General features: G+C 40.2%; 1 protein-coding gene across 3 annotated transcripts in view; it reads left to right on the top strand.

The window, feature by feature from the left end:
• Window positions 1–24914, top strand: part of LOC115221752 (thymosin beta) — a 62267-nt gene that overhangs the window by 28103 nt on the left and 9250 nt on the right. For 2 of the 3 annotated variants that reach the window (XM_029791967.2, XM_029791969.2), the window contains one exon: window positions 23906–24040. In XM_029791967.2, the coding sequence (XP_029647827.1) occupies window positions 23906–24040 (135 nt within the window). Of the gene's footprint in view, window positions 1–9783; window positions 9953–23905; window positions 24041–24914 lie in introns of those variants that run through there. The other variant, XM_029791968.2, reaches the window with a different exon arrangement.

Genomic DNA, 24914 nt, shown 5'->3' with positions numbered 1-24914 from the left:
GAATGAAGCTGCAAAGTTTAATGACATCGTTCGAATAGAAATGCCTTTAATTTACAACATTTCTCAGTTATGCCCCGTCATTGATTGACAGGTTGCAGTCCCGCCCACTTTACATTTCTTAGATTGTTGGTAATTCTGATTTGAAATTTCACTTCTTGATGAACTTTGATCCATCAACACGTCCACTACCTGCTTGGCCATTTGGTTGGCCTGATGAGTTGACGCTTGACTAATATATTACGTAATCTTATGGATGTTATGCAGAATGCATAGCTGAATGCTTACATCACAAAATCTCATAACGAAACAGCTGTACCATTTTCATTATGGTGCTTGAGCATGTCTGTAGTCCAACGATTGAAACCATTAAAAGAAATATATTGAGGGAGGCATGAAGAAATGAGCCGGCAAAACTTTAGCGGAAGTGCGAGCCCTGGCAGATATCCAGGACAAATGGAAGACTGGTAATATACACAGAATGTTGTTACAACGACGCCCTTACGATTCCGCCGGAAGTAGAGGTCTACACATACGATTGCCTTTATTTGTGTTAAAGGAAATTTCTATACAGTTTATCTACCCCCCCCCCACCGTTCGTGCTCTCTCTGTCTCTCCAGTTGGCAGCTAAGCAAAGAACTAGGGCGTCTGACAAATTGTGATTGTAACTTAGCTGTTGGTTTGCATTTAATGGTGTTGGGTTAGAGAAGAAGCAGCGTTTGAGGCAAGCCTAACTTTTCAGAGCAACAACACTATTTCAACAACGGTGAAACTAGTAACAGACTAACCGAGGTCAAGTGTAGTCGACAATGGTTGTATTATTTTATATCAAAGATTAAGAAGTACAATCACTGAACTACTGAGCTTAAGCTCTCCAGCTCTTATTCTCCTCCTCCCTCACCCCTCTCTCTTCCCCTCTCTAGCTCTTTCTCTCTCTCCTCCCCCTCTCTCTCTCTACTCAAGCAAGATTACACTCCGTTATTAAGTGATTAATTATAAAGGCAGCTGGTCTCTGTAAGTTACATGTAAAGTAACATTTAAAGAGATAAGCAATGGCGGCCATGTTGTTTTCATAGAGAAAGGAGGCGGGGGATTGGCAGCTAGTCACTCTTGCTCTGAGGAGCCAAATATTTAGCACCCCATTCTGTAGCTATGGTAGGGTTAGGCCCAGGGTGGATGAAGTAAAGACATGCTTGACGTGATAGGGCCAAAGTGATTTTATGTGTCTCTTCACAGTTACGCCCCCCCTCTCAAGAACCCCCTTCCTAGCCTCCCACTCCGTCTCTGGTCCCTGTTTAGTACTTTTGTCTGTGTTTAATAAACGCTACACTTTCTTGATGAACTCCATTTTACATGTAAATAGATTCTGACGGAAGGAGTCTGAGTCTCTGTTGGGAGTCTTTCGTTAACTCGCCCCTGGATGCTTTCCAAGTACTTTCTATGTGCTTCGGTGAAAGTTGAGACCTTTTTGTGGTCAATCGTGTCACGACCACAATGAATCAAAAAAGCTGAAGGGGGAACGTATCTATATTGTCATTCCACTCGTTAGAAATAAATTTTCCTCAAAACCACACTTTGGGTAATGAAGTTCGAAAATCTAGATGGGTTGTGAAAGTTTTTGCCCATTAAAGGCCGGCTTCGAGGCTTAACAACCACGAACTAATGGGTGGGTGAGGCGGTCGGGTGGAATTGCTTATAGAACACCGATATCAATGTGGGAGGATGGATTGGGCTTTTGATGTTTAAGACTGAGAAGATTTGGACTGCGGCCACACTGGTACACGGCCATTATGAGTGAACTCCACTCGATGAAGGCGACCCCACTGCTTTTTCGTTTTGTTTGAGATTTGGTACGTATTCTGACGGTCTTTCGCCGAACCGCTTGGTCACGGAGAACGTAATCAAACCAACACCGGTTGTTAAGCTATTGGAATGACAAAGACGACGCACACACACACACACAAAACAGGCTTCTGCACACTTTCCGTTTACCAAACACACTGTGCCAGAGCAATAGTAGAAGACACTTGCGTAAGATGCCGAATAGCGGGCATGAACTCGAATCGAAACCTTGTGGTTGCGAAGCGAACATCTTAGCCACACACCCGTGTCTTTATACAGGAAATATAAACGGAAAATACATTCGAATGTCATCCTGTATCGATAAATCAATGGGAGAGCATATTTGCATAAATTAATCGATGGCGTATCGAGTCATCGATGACAATCCTTCCATCTGAAACCGGAATCGTTTGGCGATGGTGTTTATTTTGGAGTTGGTCAAGAAATCAATTCCCAGGAATAAACTTGGTCAATATTAGAAGATAACATCTGAAATGGTTTCTGGTTAGAAGAGAGCCTCTCGAGATGGTCTCCCGAAATAACCCCCCCCCACACACACACTGCCGTTTTGAAACGTTGACAGCATTTGACAATGAAGTAATCTCCGATATGGAAAACAGACGATGGTCACGGTTGGAGCCCTTTTGACCATGGGTCTCCAAAATTGAGATGCTATTAAGGAAAAGTACAGGCTTATTGTCTGGAAATAAGGGGACACGATTCTGCCTCAATAGCCGTCATCAGCTCGACAATTGTCCAATATTATTTCCTGAAGCGAGAGGAGTTAGACTTAGGAGTAGAACACATTTACGACCCAGTTTTGCACAATTTAAACAAAAATGAGTTAATGGAAATAAATCAATAGCCAGAGGCCAGGTATTTGAACAACAGACACATTACAGAATTACAGGTATATGAAATACTATATAGATACACACACACACACACACACACACCACACACACACACACACACACATATATATATATATATATATATATATATATTATATATATATATGAGAGTGAGAGGAGCAACTAGATCGAAAGCCAGATCTAAAGTTGGTCTAAAAGTCCTTCCATCATTTTTTTTGATTTATCTTAAAAAAAAAAGACGAGAAAGCTTATCGTGAAACTGTGACGACGTCTGCGCCAACATTTCTGATGGTTTGGTGTACTTGACAAACTGTCTGTTTATTGATTTCTTGAATCGTGTCGAATCCTCATTTCGCAGCAATAACGCTTACTTCCGTGACGTCGCCTCAAAACTGTTGCAGGCAAACAAACAAAATCGAACTGATAGGGCATCGCTCTGTGGTGAAAAAGCTTGCTTTGCTATCTCCTGGTTCCGGGTTCAGCCCGACTGCATGGCACCTTGAGCAAGTGTCTTCTACTTTCATCCCCGCCCGAATAATGCCTTGTGAGTGAATTTGGTCGACGGAAACTGTGGAAGCCGGTTTTATATATATTGTGTTTGTGCTTGCTCGCACTCTTCCGATTGGCAACCGGTGTTTGTTTGGAAACGTCCGCGTAACTTAGTGGCTCAACAAAAGAAACAGAAATATCAAGCTAACCCCCCCCCCAAAATATCAAGCTTTAAAAAAAAAACAAAAAAAAACTGGAGGTCGATTTATTTAAATCTTTTCAAGGCAGTGCTCCAGTATGACCGCAATCCACTGACTGAACAAAAGGAAAATAAAAAGAACTGGCCTTGTTTTCCATTAATTATTTCTGACATTTCAGAATTAACTCGATGTCGGTAGGTTTGTTTGTGGCCGTTGTTACTTGCCTCCATTTTCAAATATCTGACGGCCCCAAAACGATTTCTATTCATTCCAGGAACTTTGGAAACCTTTTTTTTTGTTTCTGTCTGATTTCCTTTTATTTATTGATTCCGCTTAACACGGTGTTCCTGTCCAATGTTTGCCTGGCACCGCCACCGAACAACTCGGCTCACTTCGACATTATCAATAGAGTTAATTACATTCTCAATGAACTACAATGGCGCTTATTAAAGCTGCGGCTGTTGTAATTCATTAATTAGTCATTGGCAGTAATTAATATGTACATATATTATTGATTCAGTAATGGAATGATATTTGGTGACTGGCTCGATACGTTGACATAACTGATATCAATTCTGAAACCGTTGTTAATCTCTTCCTTTCTAGTCTCAAGTGACTTCGTTGTGGACTTTGTAATTTTTTATTTTTCACTGATAAAACGAAACAGCCTTCCAGTAGGTCGAATGACCTGCTAGAAATAAGAGACCAGACCTCCTTAAATCGAACACTGCAGTCTTAACAAAGAGGGGCACGTTTAGTAATGCACTTCTTAGATACCTTTGAAAATGCAGGATGGTCACGGCTAGAATGTCTTTAACGATAGGTAAGTTTAGAATTGGTCTGCTGCTAGCTAAACCAGTTTTCGTTGTTGTATAAAGATTATTTGGAAATAGCAGACTCTTGATGAGGAGATTGTCATTGGAATGGATTTGTTGGAGATGATCGGAGATTTAGATAAAACTTGCAGATAGGGCCATGGGGTAAGATGCTCGTTTCTCGACCGCATGGTTCCGGGTTCCATCTCATTGTGCTGCACTTTGAGCTGGCGTGGTGGTGTCTGTTAGTCTCTTCTCTCGTTGACAATTGAGTTGCTTGCAGAATTTGTTGCGCAGCCAAACATGGTATTTCGAGTTTATGGTTTTTAAAAAAAATAACAAAACCAATTTTATGCTTTTTTTAAACGAAATGACAAATAAAATAGATCAATAAAAGTACTGTATGATCAAATAAAGCCATTAAAGGTGGTGTTCCAGCATGGCCGTTCTCAGTCAATGTAAGATAACATCGTCTATATTCGCTGCCAAGATATTAAGTTGAAAGTAATCTGCCCCCCCCCCTCTCTTCCTCTCCCTCTCTCTCTTCCTCTCCTCCTCCGCATTCTCACGGTATTTGTTGCTATTTATTTCATAGTAAAACTAAATAAATCCGCTTTTTTCCTCCCCTTCACAAGTTCTAGAACTTCCTCGGGACAGCCAATCCTTATTTTTATTTATCTGAACAACGAAGCAATTATAAAGCTGTTTGTGAGCGCACGCACACACACACGCACACACACACACACGCAGTTTGATGTTTGTTGGTTGTAGGAGCCAACGAGAGGAGAGATAGCCTCTGAGTGGTTGGTATGGCAACCAGAGTAGGTAAAACCTCCCCCACATCACATATTCTCGGTTAAAATCTGTCAACCTCTGACTTTACTCTCTTCACTTTTATTGCCATCCAAGTATTTCTTGAATCAGAACAGAATTGGAATAGATTAAAGGCGATTAACAACGCGAGTTGGGGGTACAATTTGAGGGAGATTTAGCTATTTCTAGCAGGCCACGAGCCCTCGCGTAACTTCGTGCCTTCTCCGTTTGTAATTCTTAAGCTAGAGGAAAGGAGTACGTCACCTTGGATAGGGGTCTGTTCTAGGTAGTCTGTCAGTCGGTGCTAGCTGAGCCCAGAGTTCGTATAAGGCAGGATTATCATTCGGTTCATTAATGATTGCGGTCTGTAATCCCTTGATGAAATGATAAAGGGTACACGCGCACGCATGCGCAGATGAGGACACGTACCGTAGAACAGGAGACACGTGGGATGCAAAGTCACTGAAGAGGTCACAGGTGTGTGACAAAAAACTTTCCAGACAATTGACATAAAATAAGAACAGTAATAGTAACAAGTGAAGAACGAACATACAGTGCGTGTATTTATTTTGGAAAATGACCGTCCCGAAATATAAAATCTGTTTCCACAATTTCACAAAACCTTCATCGACGTCAACATTTGTGGAAATTAAACCCCAATCCTGCGTCGCCCTCCTGTCTTGTATAAAGGACCTGATTTAGATCCAATTTACTGGCATTTTTATTTATTGTGAAGAAAGGGGCAGTGGACTGACCCCTTCCATCTCATTACTCTAAAGAAACGATCAGCAGTCAAAAGCTGGGGAAGGGGTAGACGGATCATTTGTCCATCTATCCGTATTTAGGGACACTACGTGGTCGCTCGACATGCTAGAAATAGCAGTCAAATCTTATTTAAATCACGAAAAAAAAAAGAAAGAAAAGAAAAGTACAGTTAATGTCTGATATACTTACTGCAGGAAGGTTACAACTGAAAATTCTCGATTATATTGGGTTGGTGCATAATTATTGCGGCTTTTTTCAACGTAACAGAAACATCTTTAAATGATTATTCCGGAGCATATTCACCATCTACTTCAATTTCTGCTTCCCATTTGCTTGGCAGACGGTCAGACCATCATTCAAAGATGTTTTTGTTAAATATTATTATTTTTGTTGAAAGAAAAAAAGCCGCAATACTTATGCACCAACCGAATAGGTAGTTGTGCCTGTTTGGAACTGACCTGTGGTTAAACAGCTTATATTAAATTAGGGAGTCTGGAATTGTTATAAATGGCAGTTAAATCTCACTCAAGCCTCTTTCAGTGTGTGTGTGTGTGTGTGCAGTCTGACGATGGTCATGGCTGGAATGCCTTTGATCGTTGACCTCTGGAGCAAACCGTTTGTCATATTCTTTAAACCGTTTAATCTCCACCTCCGCCGCCTCCACCGATGCTCCTCCGTTTCACATGATTCTAATGATGATGGTGGTGGTGGTTAGTGAGAGCAGACCGGGCTGGAAGTGGGAGTGACACGAGTGAGTCATTGATTGCAGCTGCTTCTGAAAGCCGACCCCCCCCCCCGCTTCTTTCTCTCCTCCTCCTCCTCCTCCAACACCCTCTCTCCTGAAAATGGTTCAAGTAACAACCTCTGCCTACAACCTTTACTTACTTACGTTCCCTCCTGCCTTCAGCTTTCACTCATAAACTGTAAAGAGACACTTGATGATGATGATGATGATGATGGCCAGTGAATAAAGCTGTATCACACACACACACACACACACTAGTATTAAACGGAAAGGAAGTTCGATCTTATGAAATAATGAATGTTTTTCTTTTCGTTTTGTTTTTCAACGTAAAATAGTAAGAGATTGTGTGAAAATGATAAAAGAAAAGAAATTGAAGTAACCTTCGGAAGAAGAGAGAGAAAGCAAGGAAGGAAGGATGCGACAGAATTGTTGAGGGAATTGAGAGAGGACAACTTTGTCGACAGCTTTAAAGGAAGGATTTGATAGTTATATATATATATATATATATTGTAATTAAAGTAAATTGTAGTAATTTACATTGTAATTAAAGAGACAGCGGATCTTCGTTCTGGGCCCCGAAATATTTACTAAACAATTGTTTAGTCGAGATGGCTTTTAATCCTCTCTGCTCCGATTTTGTCAATTCCACTTTCACACACACAATTCTTTCCTTTCTACACGCACACACGATTAGGCGTTCTAGTCGAGACCATCCTGTTTTTTTTTCTCAGACAGTTTCGGGCTACATTATCTAAATATCCTTTTATATATTTTGTAATTTGTTCTTGTAATTTTTGAAAGATTTTGCTACCATTTCCAGCATTTGGACCGACCAGGTAGAGGCAGTTCTGACTCTGGGTTTTTTTGTCAGCGATTTCACACATTCTGTGGAATTAATAGTGCAGAACCAGAGCAGAATAATTTTAATAGATTGTAGATATAGACTGTTGTTAATTTATTTTGACACGAGAAGGCTGATGACTGGTGTCTCTCATCTCTCGTCTTTGAAGACTCACAGCTTCAAATATTGCCTTTTTTCTACCGTTTAAGAATGTAAGGAAGTCAGCAGGACATTACTGGAAAGGGAATTAGCCCCTCCTTTCCAATTGCGAGGAAACAACGAAAGAGAATAGATAAATAAATGAATCCCAGCCACGGCCTTAAACCCTGTTTGTTGTTGGTGTTATATCTAAGGTTTTGGTTTCGAATGTCACCGACTAAGCTCCTTACTTCGTTGTCTGGCCGAGTTTTATTGTTTTTTTTCCTGTTAGAATTCCATTTACATTTGCGATGATATAAGAATATTATAAAATCGATTTCAACGACCCTGGGGGAATGTCTGTTGACCCTTCTCCGTCGGTGGGATTTGAACTTTGAATAGAAAGGGACGCAACTAAATCCCCAACATTTCGGCGCTTTAACTAACTGCTTAGATGTAGACAGGACGTTTATAACTGAAGATACTCTTGCTCTGACCATCTATTATTGTCTTTGTTGTTGTAAGGCGGCCGGGCGAAATGCGTAGCCCTATTTCGTCTGCCCTTACGTTCTGAGTTCAAATTCCTCCGAGGTCGGCTTTGCCTTTCATCCTTTCGGGGTCAATAAATTAAGTACCAGCTGCGTACTGGGGTCGATCTACTCGACTGCCCCCCTCCCCCAAATTTCAGGCCTTGTGCCTGTAGAAAGACAGCAGTGTGTATTTAGAACTAGATTATCCAATGTAATTTCTTTTTCAACGTTGGGATATTTTGAAGGCCATTTGGCTGCTATTTCCAGCTTCTCATGACTGCTGCCATAACAAATTTTTGTCTTATTTTCGCGACTGGTTATCGTTGGGAGGCTGAGGCTATTAAATGGCCTTCCTCCTTCATTTGGCTCGGAGTTATCCTTCATCACGTAAACCTTTTCATGAGACACCCCACCCGTGACAGTCCCGTCTTATTCAACACGTTGTTTGTGCGTGTGTTTAGGATTACATCCTTTTTTTTTTAAATACCGTAACAATGTCTTGGTGTTTAGAAAGACTTAGCTGCCATTTCTAGCAGGTCCAGTCTGCTTAGTCCCAGACATGCTGGTTATTTCTTCCTAATTCCTTAATGGCTATAACAAGTGAAGTCTCCACCCCAACATTTTCGTCCCCCCCTTCGTTTCCGCTCTTGTTTAGCCCCAGGTCAGTTGTTCCAGCAGGCTTATGTTCTGATCAAAAAACAACCCCTTTCTTTTGGCCATTATCCACTATGACTTCCTTTTTCTAAAGGACTATAGGGAATGTTTTGAGGGAGATTTAGCTGCTATTTCTCGCAGTTCGAGGTTTCTTCATTGACTCCTCTTAGTCATGTAAAAAGAATTATTCAGCTTTGAACCCGAAATCAGCTGCTTCGAGTCGTTGCTCCAACTATGACCAACCTGCATTTTTGTATATTTGGTACCGGTTGATTTCATTCATTCTTTAGTCTTTTATAAATAAGGACTTGAGGCAATTTGACTGCTATTTCTAACAAGTCAAGTGACCGCATAGCTCATTCAGGGCTTGAATTTTTCTTCATTGTTATTTATCCCAGGTTATCTCTGATCAAAACCACTCCACCTATGACCATCCCGTCTGTTTTCCCCTTTTTAATTATCCCTCAGTCGTTTTAACTTTTTTATTTTATTGGTGTGATTTTTTGTAGGAATGTTGCTGCTATTTTTAGCAGGTGGTACGACCACGTAGAGGTCCTTGTTGGTTTCACGGTGGAATGTAGTGATGGTTTGGAAGCCAAGTCTTCCCGTTTCTTCTCCACCATCGCCGTTGATGGTTTGTTGTGGGCGATGCTAACAACTTCTTCCCCTTAAACCAAACAAAAACCATTCAGCTTTAGAATCGTTTATCTTCATCTGTTCGTCGTCGTCTCTTCAAAGGAGAGTTGATGAGGAGGATGGTCGGGCCTTGTGTCACATTCTTCTCACCCCTCCTCTCTTTCTTCTCTCTCTCTCTCTCTCTCTTTTCAAGAGTAGCGGCAAGAGTTCCAAGTTAAAGAATTCTGTTTGCTTCTCTTCTTCTTCTCTCTTCCTCCTCCTCCCCCCTCCTTTTTCTCTTTAACGCTTTGTGTGTTGAGTGGAATGAGAAAGATGGACTTTTTTTTTCTTTTCGAGAGCAGAAAGTAGGAGCAACAGATCATCGTTCTCGTTTCTCTCCCGCTTTCCTCCCCCGTCCTTTGTCAATGAGTACTTCTCTCTCTCTCTCCTCCTCCTTCCTTGAAAGATCTCTCCCTCCCTTCCTCCCTCCCTCAGTCCCACTTTGAGGAGTGGTGGTAGGAGAAACTTTAAATTCCAACTCCGCTTCTCCTCAGTTCTTTCTTTCTCAGCTTCGGACAACAACATTTTCAACTCTTCTCTCTCTCTTATCTTTTCTTCAAATCAATTAGCGCGGTAAGCTGTGTTCATTTATTTTTCTCTTGTAAATTTTTAATTAACTTTTCTGGTTTTAACAAAAAATTGCGTCAATGATTAATTTTAGCAAATTTATAAACTTTTATTGTATTTTCCGCTTAAAAACTGTGTAACAATATTTTCGTTGTTCGGCTCCCTGTCGACCCTTCAGTGAACAGACCCTAATGAGGAGTTCGGGTACGAACCCCAAAACCTTCCGGTCCACGTTATCCCATATTCTCACCCCCGCTTTAGTTCTTTCTATTCTTTTGTTCTCGTCTTTGTAATAACGATTTGCCAACAAATTTAGGGCGAAATTTAGTTGCTTTTGTTTGCTTTTCGAATAACCACGGAGAAAGAAACTCGTTTCTGACGCTTAAAAAATAATTATGACATTTGTCAATTCTTGTTTTAGTAATTAGGATTTTTAAAGATTTAAATATAATTAAGTTGGTGTAGTCTCGTATTGAAACAGAAGTTGGGATTAAAATAATTGGCTTACAGCATCTCTTGTTTTAACTTTTTCCTAGTTTCTTCCAAACAAAGCTATAGAAATGTACCCCGCACCGATTTTGTTTGCTTGTAACATTAATATATTCTTTTGAAAATTTTTTTCAAATATATTTTCAATAATGGAGATTGCAGTGGTGGGGTGTGGCAACATCAATTTTGTTCTTTTTCGGGGTCATTTTCATCCCCACCTCATCTCATCAAACTTCAAATTAATATTTTTTTAATAGAAAATTTTCTCCAAGATACGTTTCTAAAGATGTAGAATACAATTATATTTTTGATAAAATTTGAAAAAAGAATTATTCTGCATTATCAAAAACGTATTTAAAAAAAATTTTCTGAAGAATTACGTATTTATCAAAATTCTCCTTGAGAAGGGAGGGGGAGAAATTATTTAAAGTCTTTTATTTCACCCCCTCCCATTCATAATGTACCCCATCCAAAATATCTCTGGAAAATTTCATTAAAAAATATGTATTTTAAAGAAAGTTTCTGGTAAATAGGGTGTGGTGATGGGCACGAAACTGTAGTTATGCCCTTTAGTTAAACTGCAGAGTTAGTCTCCCACACTTTGACTTTGTGAAAAATGCATATTTTTAATGAAATTTCTGGAAATGCATTTAAGCTTGTGTGGGTGAGAGGGGTCTTTGGAAGTGGGCAGGTTCTTATAATTCACATGCTTTGACTTTGCTCAGTTTTTTTTTTTTCATATTCTGAAATCTGTAAAAAATTTATTTAATAGGCATTTTCAGAAAGTTCTGATTAAAAGCAGTTGGGTGGATAGGGAAGGCTCATCCCTGTGGTTTCAGCTGCTTTATCTATAAGGCCCTCACACCCCACCGTTTCTTTGTTCCTAAATGACTTAGGATGCACCCTTTTGTTTCCTGTTCAACATACCATTCAGTATGAGATTGGGTGTGATTTGGGAGAGATTTAGTTGCTACTTCTAGCATGTTGAACGACCACAGCGTCTCCTTCATTTGGTTTGATGCCAGAAGAAGCAGAGCTTCGAAACAGCCACTCAAATGCTAAAAATAACAACCAAACCTCATCCTTCCTATTCTGAAAAGCAGATTTCAATAACTGGAAAAGCATTTGATCCCTTTTGAAAGAAGATGGTGAACATGTCTTCTTCTTTCTCTCTCTCTCCCATCAATATTCACCTGGGACCTCTGAATAGTTGTTGCTATAATCCCTCCACTGCCTGCTTCCTCTCCCCACTCTAAACTGGCCCCTAGTTTACCTTCCGATCTGACCCTTTCTTCAACTTCCACAATCCATTCATAACCAGCAGCTTGTAAATCCTTTTTCAGACTCTTTGCTTCCTCCTCCTCCTCCCTCTACCATCCACTCCAGCTCTCATCCTTCAACCCACATCCTCTTACCTCACCCCTCTCATTACTTACATTCTCTCTCTCTCTCTCTCTCTCTCACACTTGCTTTCCTCTCCTGATTCCTCTGATATTTTCGCCAATCCAATAAAGCTTTCTCCCAAGAACATTTTTCGCTGTGGTTGTTTGACTTGCATGAAATAACAGCCAAATCTCCATATCACCCTCAGCACCCTTTAAAAACAATGTAGTCCTGGCTCCACTATTCCTGCAAAACTGACAGGGATGGTCATGGTTAAAATGCCTTCCAATTATGGATCTGCCTCTGACTTGAACTGATTGAGTTTCCTCTATGCAGTCATCTGACCTGCTAGAAAATGCAGTTAAATTTCATCTCTAATCATGTCATCTTTCTACAGAAGAATGCAATTTGGATAAGGTTGGCTTAGTGGGGATGGTCATTGCTAGAACGCTTTGATTAGGTTTAAACAATCCTTCTCAGCCATGTTCCTTCCCCTCTTCGTGGAGCCTCTACGTAGTCTCTCTGTTTACTAGAAATAGCAGTCAAATTATGACCTCTACAAACAAAAATGATATATTGGATAATGTCTTTTGTTCATCTGCATGTAAGAAAAAGACAGGATGGTCATGGCAGGAATTCTTTTCATCCGGGTTGGGATCAAACAGCAACAACTGATTCAATTTAGTTTGAAAAGTCTCACCAAGCAGTGGGGGTATAACTACAGTTTAGTGCCCCACTGACTTACACTGTTTCCTCATAACTGTCTGAAAAATGCAAATCCATGTTTTTGAGGATGTAGATTATGATTATGCTAAAATTAAAATCTCTTCCTTTTGTAATTTCGGATCATTCTCACTCTTCTGAATTTCGCTTCCTCATAAACTGTCTTTTAAAACACATTTCTAAATGATATCTTGCAGAAAGACACTTTTGAAGGAATAGATTACATAATGCTGATATTTCAAATATATGAATCAGAAGAATTCTAAAGTAAAAGAAGTTGGGGACAGCCTGGGGGGAGAATGAACCAAAGCTAAGAAGATTGGAAGTTTTTTCTAAATCTTTTCAACATCTTTGCCTTTGAAAATGTGTTTCTGCCAAAATTTCAGTCAAAAGAAAGAGAATCACGTGGAAACAGTGAGGGTGGCACCAATCTGTAGTTCTGGCATCACTCCTCCTACACATTCTCTCTGATCAAAAAAAACATTTCTTGTCATCATCATCGTTTAACATCTGCCTTCCTTACTGGCATGGGGTAGGGTGGTGTATGTTTTTTTCTTTCTTTTGGACAACGGATATAGGATAACATGATGGATGTCCCTCAGACATCTATGGTTCGGAGGAGATTTAGTTGCTATTGCTAGCATGCTGAACAATCATGGATGGACGACTGAATTATATTTACATGTTTCAGAGCTTTTTTGTAGAGTAAGCCTTTTATCATGTGTGACCATGGCAACAGTTTGGTCAAGTGTGTGTGTGTGTGTGTGTGTAGGGAGATTTGTCTTTTGGTTCTGATATTCTACAGAATTGGACCCTCTTGGCTTCAACTTCATCTTCATGTTACTCATTACATTTGCCTCTAACGAGACTCTCAGTGATGAGTTTTTGTTTAGTCTTGACTCTGGACTCTGAATAAACCAGGAACTGAATTGTTGAGTCAATGAAGGAACCTCTTTCGCAATCACTAGAAATGCCTTACATAGGAAGGAGAAAGGCAGGATGCTCATGGGTGGAATGCCTTTGGTCAGCAGTTTATTAGACCTGGGCTGAACTGGGGCTAAACTCCTTCTCTTGTACATAAAGACTAACAGCTATTTTAGCCATTTTCCCACCACTTCCTCGTATTTCTCGTTGATGGCTGAAGTCTTTAGCTTCCAATAGATTTCATATTTGCTTGTGCCTCCTGTGTTTGTACAATTAAGTTTTGTGTGGATCTGTGCTAAAGCAGTTATTAATCTAACATTACATATGTATAATTGTTTGAATAAATTATGCAAATAGAATTTTCTTAGACTAATGGAAGACATTTTTATCTTGGACTTATAGAAGACATTGAGTAGAAAGATTTTATCTCCTCCCCTTCCCTCCGTTTTCTAACTTTCTCTGCCTCCTCCCATTTCTAACCTCCTGCCCTCTCTATGAAGCTTTGTTATACTTCACCCCCCTCCCCCACTAATAGTCTGTTAGTAGCTGCCATGTCAGCCCTGTGTGAACGGACCCTAATATTCAAACACATTTAGACTAACCATTTTCCGCTTTGTCTATGCAGGGACTCCTTTTCTATAAGATGGTAGAGTGACTGATTTGAGGGAGTTCTTATCCTTTCATTTCTATATTTCTGGTGAAATTCTGTTTTCTGTTAATTAATTTGGAGATTAATGAAAAATTCAGTAAAACAATTTTGTACTCGGAATCATAACTTGGAATGAAATTTTGATGGAAGATTTAAGTTTAGATCACATTAAACAAAGAGGTTTGTAGAAGCAGTGTGAGGCTGATCAGAAGTGATAACCTGCTATTTCTAGCAGGCTGAGGCAGCCTGTAGAGAGTCTCTTGATGAATAAAATGGAGCCAAAGGTTAGGGTGTGGTCCTTTGGATTATGCTACTTTGTGAAATCAAAAGAATTGAGGGTGGGTGTGTGGGGGGGACGTCTGTGAAAGAATGAGTCTCAAGAACTCTCAGGCTGGAAATATAGTTGGAACCTGACAGAGGAAACTTAATCTCAGAGGCATTATTTTTTGCCATTGTTGTGCCCTGCCTATTTTTAAGGGACCTCAAGTTGGTGTTGATCAAGCAGAGATGTGTATCATTGAAGACCCTCTTGTTTTTAGTGGCTCTATACGAGAGTACAGTGTGTCCTGCTTGGAATTTTAGATAGTTGGTGTGATTTGAGAGGTTTGGCTGCTGTTTCTAGCTCTAAGTAGCCACATCGAGACTAAACTTATTGAGTCATGTTTCTTATTTGGTTTGTGTAAAGTGTTTTATTAATGCACTCCCCCCCCCCCCCCAAGTAGTTGGTTTTTCTACAGTTAGTTAATTATTGTGAGGGTGGATTGTTTTTTACGGAGGTGGATGTCAAAAATACATATTCAAACAAAAACCAGATTTCACTCTCAAAATGTTTTGGTTTTGCTGACAGAACCAGTTTCTCTAGTCATAGTAGCAGTGGTGTTGGGAGGTGTTTTGCTAATATCAGGAGATGGAAGGGGCCCAGAGAAAACACTCTTTTCAGACATGTCTTTAAAAAAACCCCCAGAAATTCAAATAATTGTGTGGGTGTGTGGTTAAGAAGTTTGCTTTGCAATAATCTGGTTTTGGGTTCAGTCCTGCACAGCTCTTTGGGCAAGTGTGTTCTAATGTATGGACCCTGGGTGAAACCAATCCCTTGGGAGTGAATTTGGTAAATAGAAAGAAACTGGAAGCCTGTCAGGTGTGTTTCTATGCCTGTCTGTGTGTGTGTCTCTCTCTCTCTCTCTCCACACACGCATGGTGAGGCAAACAAAGAAAAACATAAAAGAAATGTCTTCTGGGTGTTTTTATTAATAATTGGCTGAAGCAACATTGTGTGTGTGTGAGATCAGATCGGTTGCCAGCCTGCTTGACCACCACGGTCAGTTTCTGTCCTCATAACTGAGCCATTGGGTTTAAGTTTCTAGTAAAAGGGGACATTGTGGTGTTGGACGTTGGGGCCGATCGCTGTCCAGCCCTTCGACCGCTACTTTGGTGAATACAACTGAATTGTGTGGCCTGTGCTTTCGTTAATTTCAAAAATAAAGAAAAAATTGGTGAAATAAATTTATCATTAAGATGATATTTGGAAGAGATAATGAAGGGTTTTTATTGGGATCCCTTTAAAGTAGAAAGTGTGGGTAACGAACCCGTCTGTGAATACGCTGCCCCCCCCCACGTCTGTGATGCAAAGAGTTAATCCATCTCAGCGAAATGGATTAACTCCCTTTGTTGAGTGAAATTTGAACTTTAAGATGTAACTGAACACCTCAAAGGCTTCTACTCGACTTTCTGCCGTTTCTGGCAAACGAAATTTCTGATGCGGACCACACCCTTCAAGGGACGGGTGTGTGTGTGTGTGTGCTACACTCCTTCTTTCACCCAAATCCATCCTTTACCATGTTTCTCGTGAAACATACCACATGGTTTTGAGAATAATCGTTTAGTTGTTTCAGTCATCATTGGATTGCGGTCATACTGGAGCAATGCCTTCAAGGGTTGAGTCAACTCAACCCCAGGACTTAAGTTTCGTACTTAGTCTGTTGTTCTTCTTTGTGAAACTGCTAAGTTATAAGGATGTAAGCAAACCAACACTGGTTGCCCAGCAGTGGTGGGGACAACGCACACACAGCCACATGTACACACACACACACACACACACACACACACACATATATATATGAGAGAGAGATGCAGTAGTGGCTGTGTGGTAAGAATCTTGCTCCCCAACCACATACTTCCAGGTTCAGTCCCACTGTGTGGCACCTTAGGCAACTTTAGCCTTGGGCCAACCAAAGCCTTGTGAGTGGATTTGGTAAATGGAAACTGAAAGAAACCTGTGGTGTACATACATACATGTGTGTGTGTGCCTTTGTGTTTGCCATCCCATCACTGCTTGACAAACCAGTGTTGGTATATGTCCCTGTAACTTAGCAGTTCAGCAAAAAGAGACCAATAGAATAAGTATTGAGCTTAAAAAATTTTTCAATTTCGACTAAAACTCTTCAATGGTCGCCGTCAGAGGATTGAAACGAGTAAAAGAATATATTCACACACACAGTTTCAGGCTTCCACACAATCTCCTTTTGCCAAATTCACTCCAAAGTCACTGGTGAGGCTGTAGCAGAAGACACGTGTCCATGGGGCCCACTCAGTGGATCAAAGTTAATGTGATATTTTGGGAATATGATGAGAATATTTCAACACAGCTCACAAAATTCAAACAATTACTGCCTCTGTTCATATACTTAGATACACACACACACACATACATACACACACCACACACACACACACACACACACACACACACACACACACACACACACACACACACACACACACACACACACACACACACACACACACACACACACACACACACACACACAGAGTTGTAGCTGTGTGGTAACAAGCTTGCTTCTCAACCACATGGCTCCGGGTTCAGTCCCACTGCCTGGCATCTTGAGCAAGAATCTACTACTATAACCTCAGGTCAACCAAGACCTTACAAGTGGATTTGGTTGATGGAAACTGAAAGAAGCCTACTGTGTGTGTGTGTATCTGTGTCCTCTACCATTGCTCGACAACTGATGTTGACCTCCCCCCCATAACTTAAAGATTTGGCGAAAGTGAACAAGTCCCACGTTTAAAAAATAAGGTTTGTCGGGTTTGATTCATTCGACTGAAGATTCCTCAAGGTAGTGCTCCAGCTTGGCCACAGTCTAATGAAACAAGTAAAAAATAACACACACACACACACACACACACACACACACAGCTGAAGCCGGAGGCAAAGCATGTCTCCCCCCCTCCATCCATGGCCTTCATTGCCAAAGGAGAGATGTAAACCAACACAAAGATTCTTCTGATTATAAAAGTAGATTTTAAAAAAAACTTTAACTCTTCCCCCCCCCTCTCCGCCCCCCCCCTCCTGTGGCCACCACCACTGCTCCATTAACTTTTCTCTCTTTCTCTCCTTATCTCAATTCTATCAGCTTAAATCCACTCCCACCCAACACACAACATCCTGTGTGGAAAATAGAAGTTTCTAGTGAAGTTGGTTGGTTCGTGTGTGCGTGTGCGTGCGTGTGTGCGTGCGTGTGTGCGTGTGTGCGTGTGTGCGTGTGTGCGTGTGTGCGTGTGTGTGCGTGCGTGCGTGCGTGCGTGCGTGCGTGCGTGCGTGCGTGCGTGCGTGCGTGCGTGCGTGCGTGCGTGCGTGCGTGCGTGCGTGCGTGCGTGCGTGCGTGCGTGCGTGCGTGCGTGCGTGTGTGTGTGCGTGCGTGTGCACTTACATTCACTGAGGAAGTGGGAGGAAGAGGAGAGAGACTTTTGTTATTGTTTTGCCCATCCTTAAATAACAATCTCTCACCACCACTTCCCCCTCCTCTCATTAAACCACTCCTTTTTTTTTTCTTTTTCTATCATGCTGTTCTTTCCCTGGATTTTTAATCTTTTACTTGTTTCAGTCATTGGATTGCGACCATGCTGGAGCACCCCCTCTTGAAGTGTTTAGTCAATACCAGTACTTTTTACTTATTACTTATTCTATCAATCTCTTTTGCTGAACCACTAAGTTATAGTAATGTAAACAAACCAACACTGGCTGTCAAGTGACGGTGAGGGTCAAACACACACACACACACACACACACACACATGACTGGCTTCCACACAGTTTCCATCTACCAAATTCACTCAAGTCATTGGTCAACTTGCCACACACAACCTGAAACCTGCATTTGTAGAGTGAACTTATTGAATGTATTTTTTTCTTATCTGTTAAATGATGTGGGTATGGTGGGACAGTGCCCCTGGCCCTTTCCAGGTGTTAGTGGGAGATGATGGAGCCTCAAATTAACTTTTGGGATCTTTTCTGTTCGGCTGCCACTTTTCAATTTCTTCAAATTTTGTTCCAGTTGATTTCATATTTGGTGTATTGGTGTAGTTTTGTATGATAATCATTGACACAAATTCATTTTCACCATAAATCAATAAATAAAGGGTTAATAACTTTTAAAGTTTGCAAATTTTGGGTAATTTTAGCCATTTGAAAGCCTCTAAGAAGCCACGCTGTTATCACCAAGCTGCTTATCCACATGGTCATTTTTTGCTTATTAAATGCTTAAAATATGGATCATGAGGTGGTCATGAGACATACTAAAATCAATTGGAACTTTTTTTTGCATAATTGTATGAATTCCCGTGTGTAGACTACAAATTTACAAAAATTGTTTTGAAAATTCCAAAAAATAAGAGTTCCAAGTGGTTATGCGTGTTGAAGCAGAATTCCACCAATTTTTCATTTGACAATATGAAGTCCCGCATAAAATAAGCTTTCAAATCCTGTTTTCTGACTCTGTAAAAATGATCAAAATTTAAACCGTTTGTAACTTTTTTAAAAAACTTTCTAGAAAAAGTGAATTATTACTTGAGATTCAGCATGGAAAATTACATTAATCCACCAAATTAAAAAATTTTCACAAAACTTGAAAATTTCTACAGGTGCAGCTAAACAGAAAAGATGTAAGATCTTAGTCTGCTTATCACAAAATGAATTCTATTGAGGTTACTCTGACTTTCAAGTGGTGCTCTTATCACTTAATAATGAGTTCATTATTTTCTAAAGAAGACTCCATATTTCAACAGAAATATGATGACTAACAAGTTTAAACTGACACTGTGTACCTTGGGGGGTGGATTTGAACTGCTGATGTGATGAACTACTGCAAGCTATTTTATCCCTTGTGCCAGGAATTCTGCCCTTCATCATTATTTGGTCCCTAATTTCTCATTGGCAACTGACCTGAAGTTCATTTGGAGAGAAGCTGATTCCAGAGTAATTTGTACTCAAAATATTGAATTCAGTTTCGATCTACACTCTAAGGAATTATTTCCACATCAGGATCATGCAAATGGCACCTCTAAATTTCTTTTAGTCTTGTATATTTAAGTAAATTCTAAGTGAATTTGCAAAAATGTGTGTGTGTGTGAAATAGTTAGTTTATGAGGGCAGATCATTGATGAGGTTTTGAATTTGCAACAAAAGGACTGACAGAAAATTAGCGACTGATTAATTGTTCAATCAGCACATCAAACAAACCATCAGTCTGTAAAATAAAGAAATGGTATTGAACCAACGTGTGTGTGTGTTTATTTATTAGCATAATGACCCTCCCTAGACAACGATATATATATATATAAATAAAGGCGGCAAGCTGGCAGAAACGTTAGCATGCAAGGCAAAATACTTAGCAGTACTTCATCTTCTGTTGTCAACTTTGCCTTTCATCCTTTCGAGGTTGATAAAGTACCAGTTGCATACCGGGGTCAATCTAATTGACTGGCCCCCTCCCCCAAAATTTCGGGCCTTGTGCCTACAGTAGAAAGTAATATATATATATATATATACACACACACACACACACACGACACCCCCCTTCGCTATTTGTCTGAGTTAACATATTTAATGAGTCATAGATTAAATATGTTAAGTGACCTCAGTTAATATTTAGGACAAAACAGAAATCTCAAATATAATTGTTTTTAAAGGTCGGGGGTGGGGGGAGGGGTTAGAGAAAATGGTTTCCATCAGAATTTTAAGCATTGACTGACTTTGGATGAAATATTTTTGAAGATTAGCAGTGGTAGTGGTGGTGGTGGTGTTTGTTCAGGCTGGACTTAGACTTATGATCAAAGGCAGTCCATTTGTGACCATCCTGTTTTTAATATTAGAGATGACATCCAGTGTATTCAAGCTGGGTTTTTTTCCCCATAATAATGAGATCTGAGATGAAATTTGGTTGCCATTTCCAGCACCAATGTGGATCTCTCAGCAGCTTTAATAATGGTAAACAGACCAGTTGTATTCTATTTTATTTTCTGATGAATTAAAAAAGAAAAATACCAGAACACTTTAGTTCCAGATCAGCTCTAATCTAGTTGACCCCTAGAAAATGATATTCCAGTTGTGATTATTGAGTCCTTTTATCTACAGTTACATTCTCCAATGTACAATACATATTTTTAAAGAATATAGTGTGATCTGAGAGAGGTTTGGTTGCTATTTCTAGTAGATTGAGCAAGGCTCTTGTAGGCCTGACTCATTGAAGGTAATCACAAGAGTTTCGCAATTAATGTGGTCCTGAAATGTTTTCAAAGAGTGGAAACAAATAAGCCTTAAAGGAAAATCCAGTCTCTGTAAACTGTATTTAAATAATCTCTCTCTCTCTCTCCTTGAAATTCAGTTACTAAAGTATATTTTGATGTTTAAAACAGGATCTTCTCATAGACTGAGTTTTGTTGACAAATGCACACGGATATAGTGGAATGTTAGATTAACAGAATAAAATGAAGACAGCTTCCTTGTACTCTTATCTCTCTCTCAACACATCACCGTGATTGCGTTCAGTTTATAAATCATTAAGTTAATTTCTGGACTGAGTATCCCATTGCATCATTGAGCAAGGCTTTTCATTTTATGTTACTCCAGAATCTGCTCAGCTAAAGAGTACCTATTGGTTGTTGGTGCAGCCCTGTCTACATCAGATTCTCATCCAGACAAATGGAGTCTGATGCAGTCCTTGGGGCCATTGGATCCTCTCTGATTGTCCAATGCATATTAGCTAGGAAGATGGAAGTTAAAAGGTGATGATGATATACAAGATGGAAGAGTGCTCTGAAGGGATCATATAGTCTGAATAAGAAGCTTGAGAAAGTAGAGGGAGCTTTTTGGCTTTGAGGGTAACAGAGGGTTTGATCTGCATGGAAAAACAGTTTTATGATGCTTGTGTGTGAAGCCTGGTCTCATCTGATCATCAGGCATTAACCAGTGAATCCTGAAGGATATGAACAAAGAGAAAATAAATGAAGCTGTGGTGGTGTTCAGCAAGATTTGTATGTGAAGTGCTTCTGAGTTTGGGAGAAGAAGATCTGGATGTGTTGAAGGGGGGTAGTTTGTTGGTTGTGGATGCTGAAAGTTGGGTAAGAAAATAGCAGGGGATTCAAGTAGATGGGGAAGACCAAAGAAGAGATCAAAATGGTAAAAGCTGGTCTTGGGATGCTAAAACCTTACAAAAAAATGGGATAAATGCTGAAAAGCTGTTGAAGAGGACTTGTACTAGCGATAGATCATCATTTAATGACCATGTGGCTCAGCTGGAGCAAGTTAAGGCCAGGTGTCCTTCCTGTTCCCATTCTTCACCTGTTTTGCTTGTTTCCCCATGGACAGACATGTTTTTCATGGAATGTTTGTTGACAAACATCACTTGTAAGTATGAATGGTGCTTATTGACACCATTTCTGGGATGTCTGGATGAGAGTACAGGATTCTGCCAGTTTCCATCTACCAAAATCCACTCACAAGTGGATTTGGTAGTTTGGGGCTATAGAAGACACTTGCCTAGGTGCTGTGCAGTAGAATTGAACCCAAGACCACATTGTTGGGAAGCAAACTTCTTGACCACACAGCCATACCTTTCACTATACAGTCTTGAAAAAACAGATGCAAAAATTCTGAGAGAAAATGTGTGGGTGTGAAAAACTATTTAAAAAGAAATTCTTTGAGGAGGGTTAGGGTATCATGTTGCAGTCGTTGTCTATTTTGATGCTGTCAGACAAGAAAGAACTCTTTGTTAAGTTTGAAAATGAAATTTGGTGCCAACCAAATAAATATTCTTACAGAGATAATCTTGTAAATCTGTATATGAAATTTCTTTTCCTTCCACGTAATTCTAAACAATTCTATCTTTTAAGAAAGCTTAACAATCTGTGATGGTGGCTGAGGTTTTAGATTTATTTTTTTTTATTGGAAATTCTTGGCAATATGAAATGTTTATCTTAAGTTGTGGCTGATGACAGCACCGCCTGACTGGCATCTGTGCTGGTGGAACGTTAAGAGCACCATCTGAGCGTGATTGTTGCCAGGGCTGCTGACTGGCTCCCATGCCGGTGGCATGCAAAAAGCACCATTCGAGTGCAATCATTACCTGCCTTACTGGCACTTGTGCTGGTGGCACATGAAAAACAACATTCGAGCAAGGTCGTTGCCAATGTCACTGGACTGGCTCCTGTGCAGGTGGCACTTAAAAAACACCATTTGAGCATGGCCATTGCCAGTACCGCTTGGCTGGGCCTCGTGTCGGTGGCACATAAAAGCACCCACTACACTCTCGGAGTGGTTGGCATTAGGAAGGGCATCTAGCTGTAGAAACTCTGCCAGATCTGATTGGAGCCTGGTGCAGCCATCTGGCTCGCCACTCCTCAGTCAAACCGTCCAACCCATGCCAGCATGGAAAGCAGACGTTAAACAATGATGACGACGATGATGCTGATGAGGCACCTCTTCATATATTTGTGCATTTGCAGAGGAAGAGGTGTGTTTGTGTGGTAGTTGAAGGTGTCCCGCTTGATAGGAAATTTAGTTGATCATTTCTGGTGAAGCTGACCTACTTTTAACTTTGTAAGGACTTATGATTAAATCATTCCAACCATGACAATCCTATGTTATTTCCTCACAATATTTCCTTAATTACCTTATTCAATGCATCCATTTGCTTTTTATTGTTATTGGAAACGGTTTGAGGGAGATTTTGGCTAATTTTTAGCAGGTCAGGTGACTTGAAAATTCAGCTTTTTAAACAAGGTAAAAAAAAGAAAAAAATTTGGTTTAAATTCTTTTGGATGAAATATTTCATTTGTTTGTTCCAGTTGTGTCAGATTCCAAATACGTTGCATTCCTGGAAGAGGAAGCTGAGTGTTGGTGGGAGGTTGGGAATTTGACTGAAGTGTTTTGTAAAACTTCCAACCCATGCCAGCAGGGTAAAGTGGATGTAAAACACTGATGATACCTAAGATTCCTCTTAATCTTTCTCAACACAAATACATTCCAACAGTTTTTGGAATTGAACTCGAAATCTTGGGGTTAGTAGCCTGCACTCTTAACCACCACGCCATATGCCCACAGCATATTAGAAATAGCAGCTAAAATTCCCTTCAACCACACCTTACTTGTTGGAAAAGGTATTGGCGGCAGTAATCTTGCCAAGTATAATTTTGCTCCTGTCCATCTGCATTTGATAACACTGTCCTCCTCTTCATCATTAATTAAAAATTCTTCTTTTCCAAATGATTCCCTTTTTTTGTTTTTTCTTTTAGCTCTGCTTTTCTCATTTCCTCTCTTCTAAACAATCTTTTTATTTTTACTAATTTCTTTTTTCTAAATAAACAATTCCCTTCTTTTTCCCATGATGCTTGCAGCCACAAGTCCCATGCAGCTGGAAGATATTTAAATGAGTAACAAACGATAATCGTATTAACTAATGAACTTTGGTAATTAATGTCTTTTTATATTTGAAGGCCTTTTAAATTCCAAGATGACCACCACCACCACTACTGCTCCCCGACCATTCTTGGATGAAATCAAAACCACCAAGAAGGACGACCTGCAACACATCGACGTTCAGGAGAAGACTGCTCTTCCGACGAAAACTGGTAAAAATTAACCCACCCCCCTTTTTTTCTCTTTTATCTTTTTAAGGGTCTGAAAAGTGGAATGGCTGTGGGGAGGTGGGGGGGGGAGGGAAATGAATGGTTTTCTTTTACTCTTTCACTTGTTTCAGTCATTGGATTACAGCCATGCTGGAGCAGTGCCTTGAAACGGACTTAACCAAACAAATTGGCCCCATTTTCTCTTTTTTTCTTTTGTAAGCCTGGTCCCTCTTTTGCTGTCTTTCGAATGCCTGACTGGCAGATGTCCTTGTTTGGTTGGGACTTCTGCCCACTGCATGATGGGAAAATGAAATCTGGTCCTTAAAGTCAAGTTACTTTGCCTAGGACGCTAGAAACTGTATCCTTCCTCGGTTGAAGAGCAGAAACAGGGGTCTGGCAAGGGTCATACCCACGTTTTGGAGGGGTGGGAGGACATTGATTTTATTAATCTCTTGAATGGTCCTTTTTCTTTCTTTTTTTTTTAAACCCTTGAATCCCACTGAAGTCAACTTGGCTTTTCATTCTTCTGGCATTCAAAGCCAAAAAACACAAAGAACCAGACTACATTTGAGGGGAGGGGTATAAACTTGACTCTGGTAATAAACAGATTGGTATTTTTATTTCATTGACCCCAACTGGATTTGAACTCACATGTAGGCAAACAAAACCATTAGTACAAAATACTTTGTCTGCTGTAACAATTCTGGCCATAAACTGCAAGAAAAATCCCAGAGAAATGATTTAATTTTGCCTCACCAAAATGCAAATGGATGAGATTGTCAAAAAGATGTGGAATTCTTTCAATGGTGGACAGAAGACTTTGGATGACATTTTAGTCTTTGCTGATTCTATTCCCTCTTTGCCTCCCTGGAAATGG

Source organism: Octopus sinensis, linkage group LG18, assembly GCF_006345805.1.
Source record: "Octopus sinensis linkage group LG18, ASM634580v1, whole genome shotgun sequence".
NCBI classification, from domain to species: domain Eukaryota; kingdom Metazoa; phylum Mollusca; class Cephalopoda; order Octopoda; family Octopodidae; genus Octopus; species Octopus sinensis.
The sequence above is the reverse complement of the archived record's forward strand: the minus strand, read 5'-3'. Positions and strand labels throughout refer to the sequence as shown.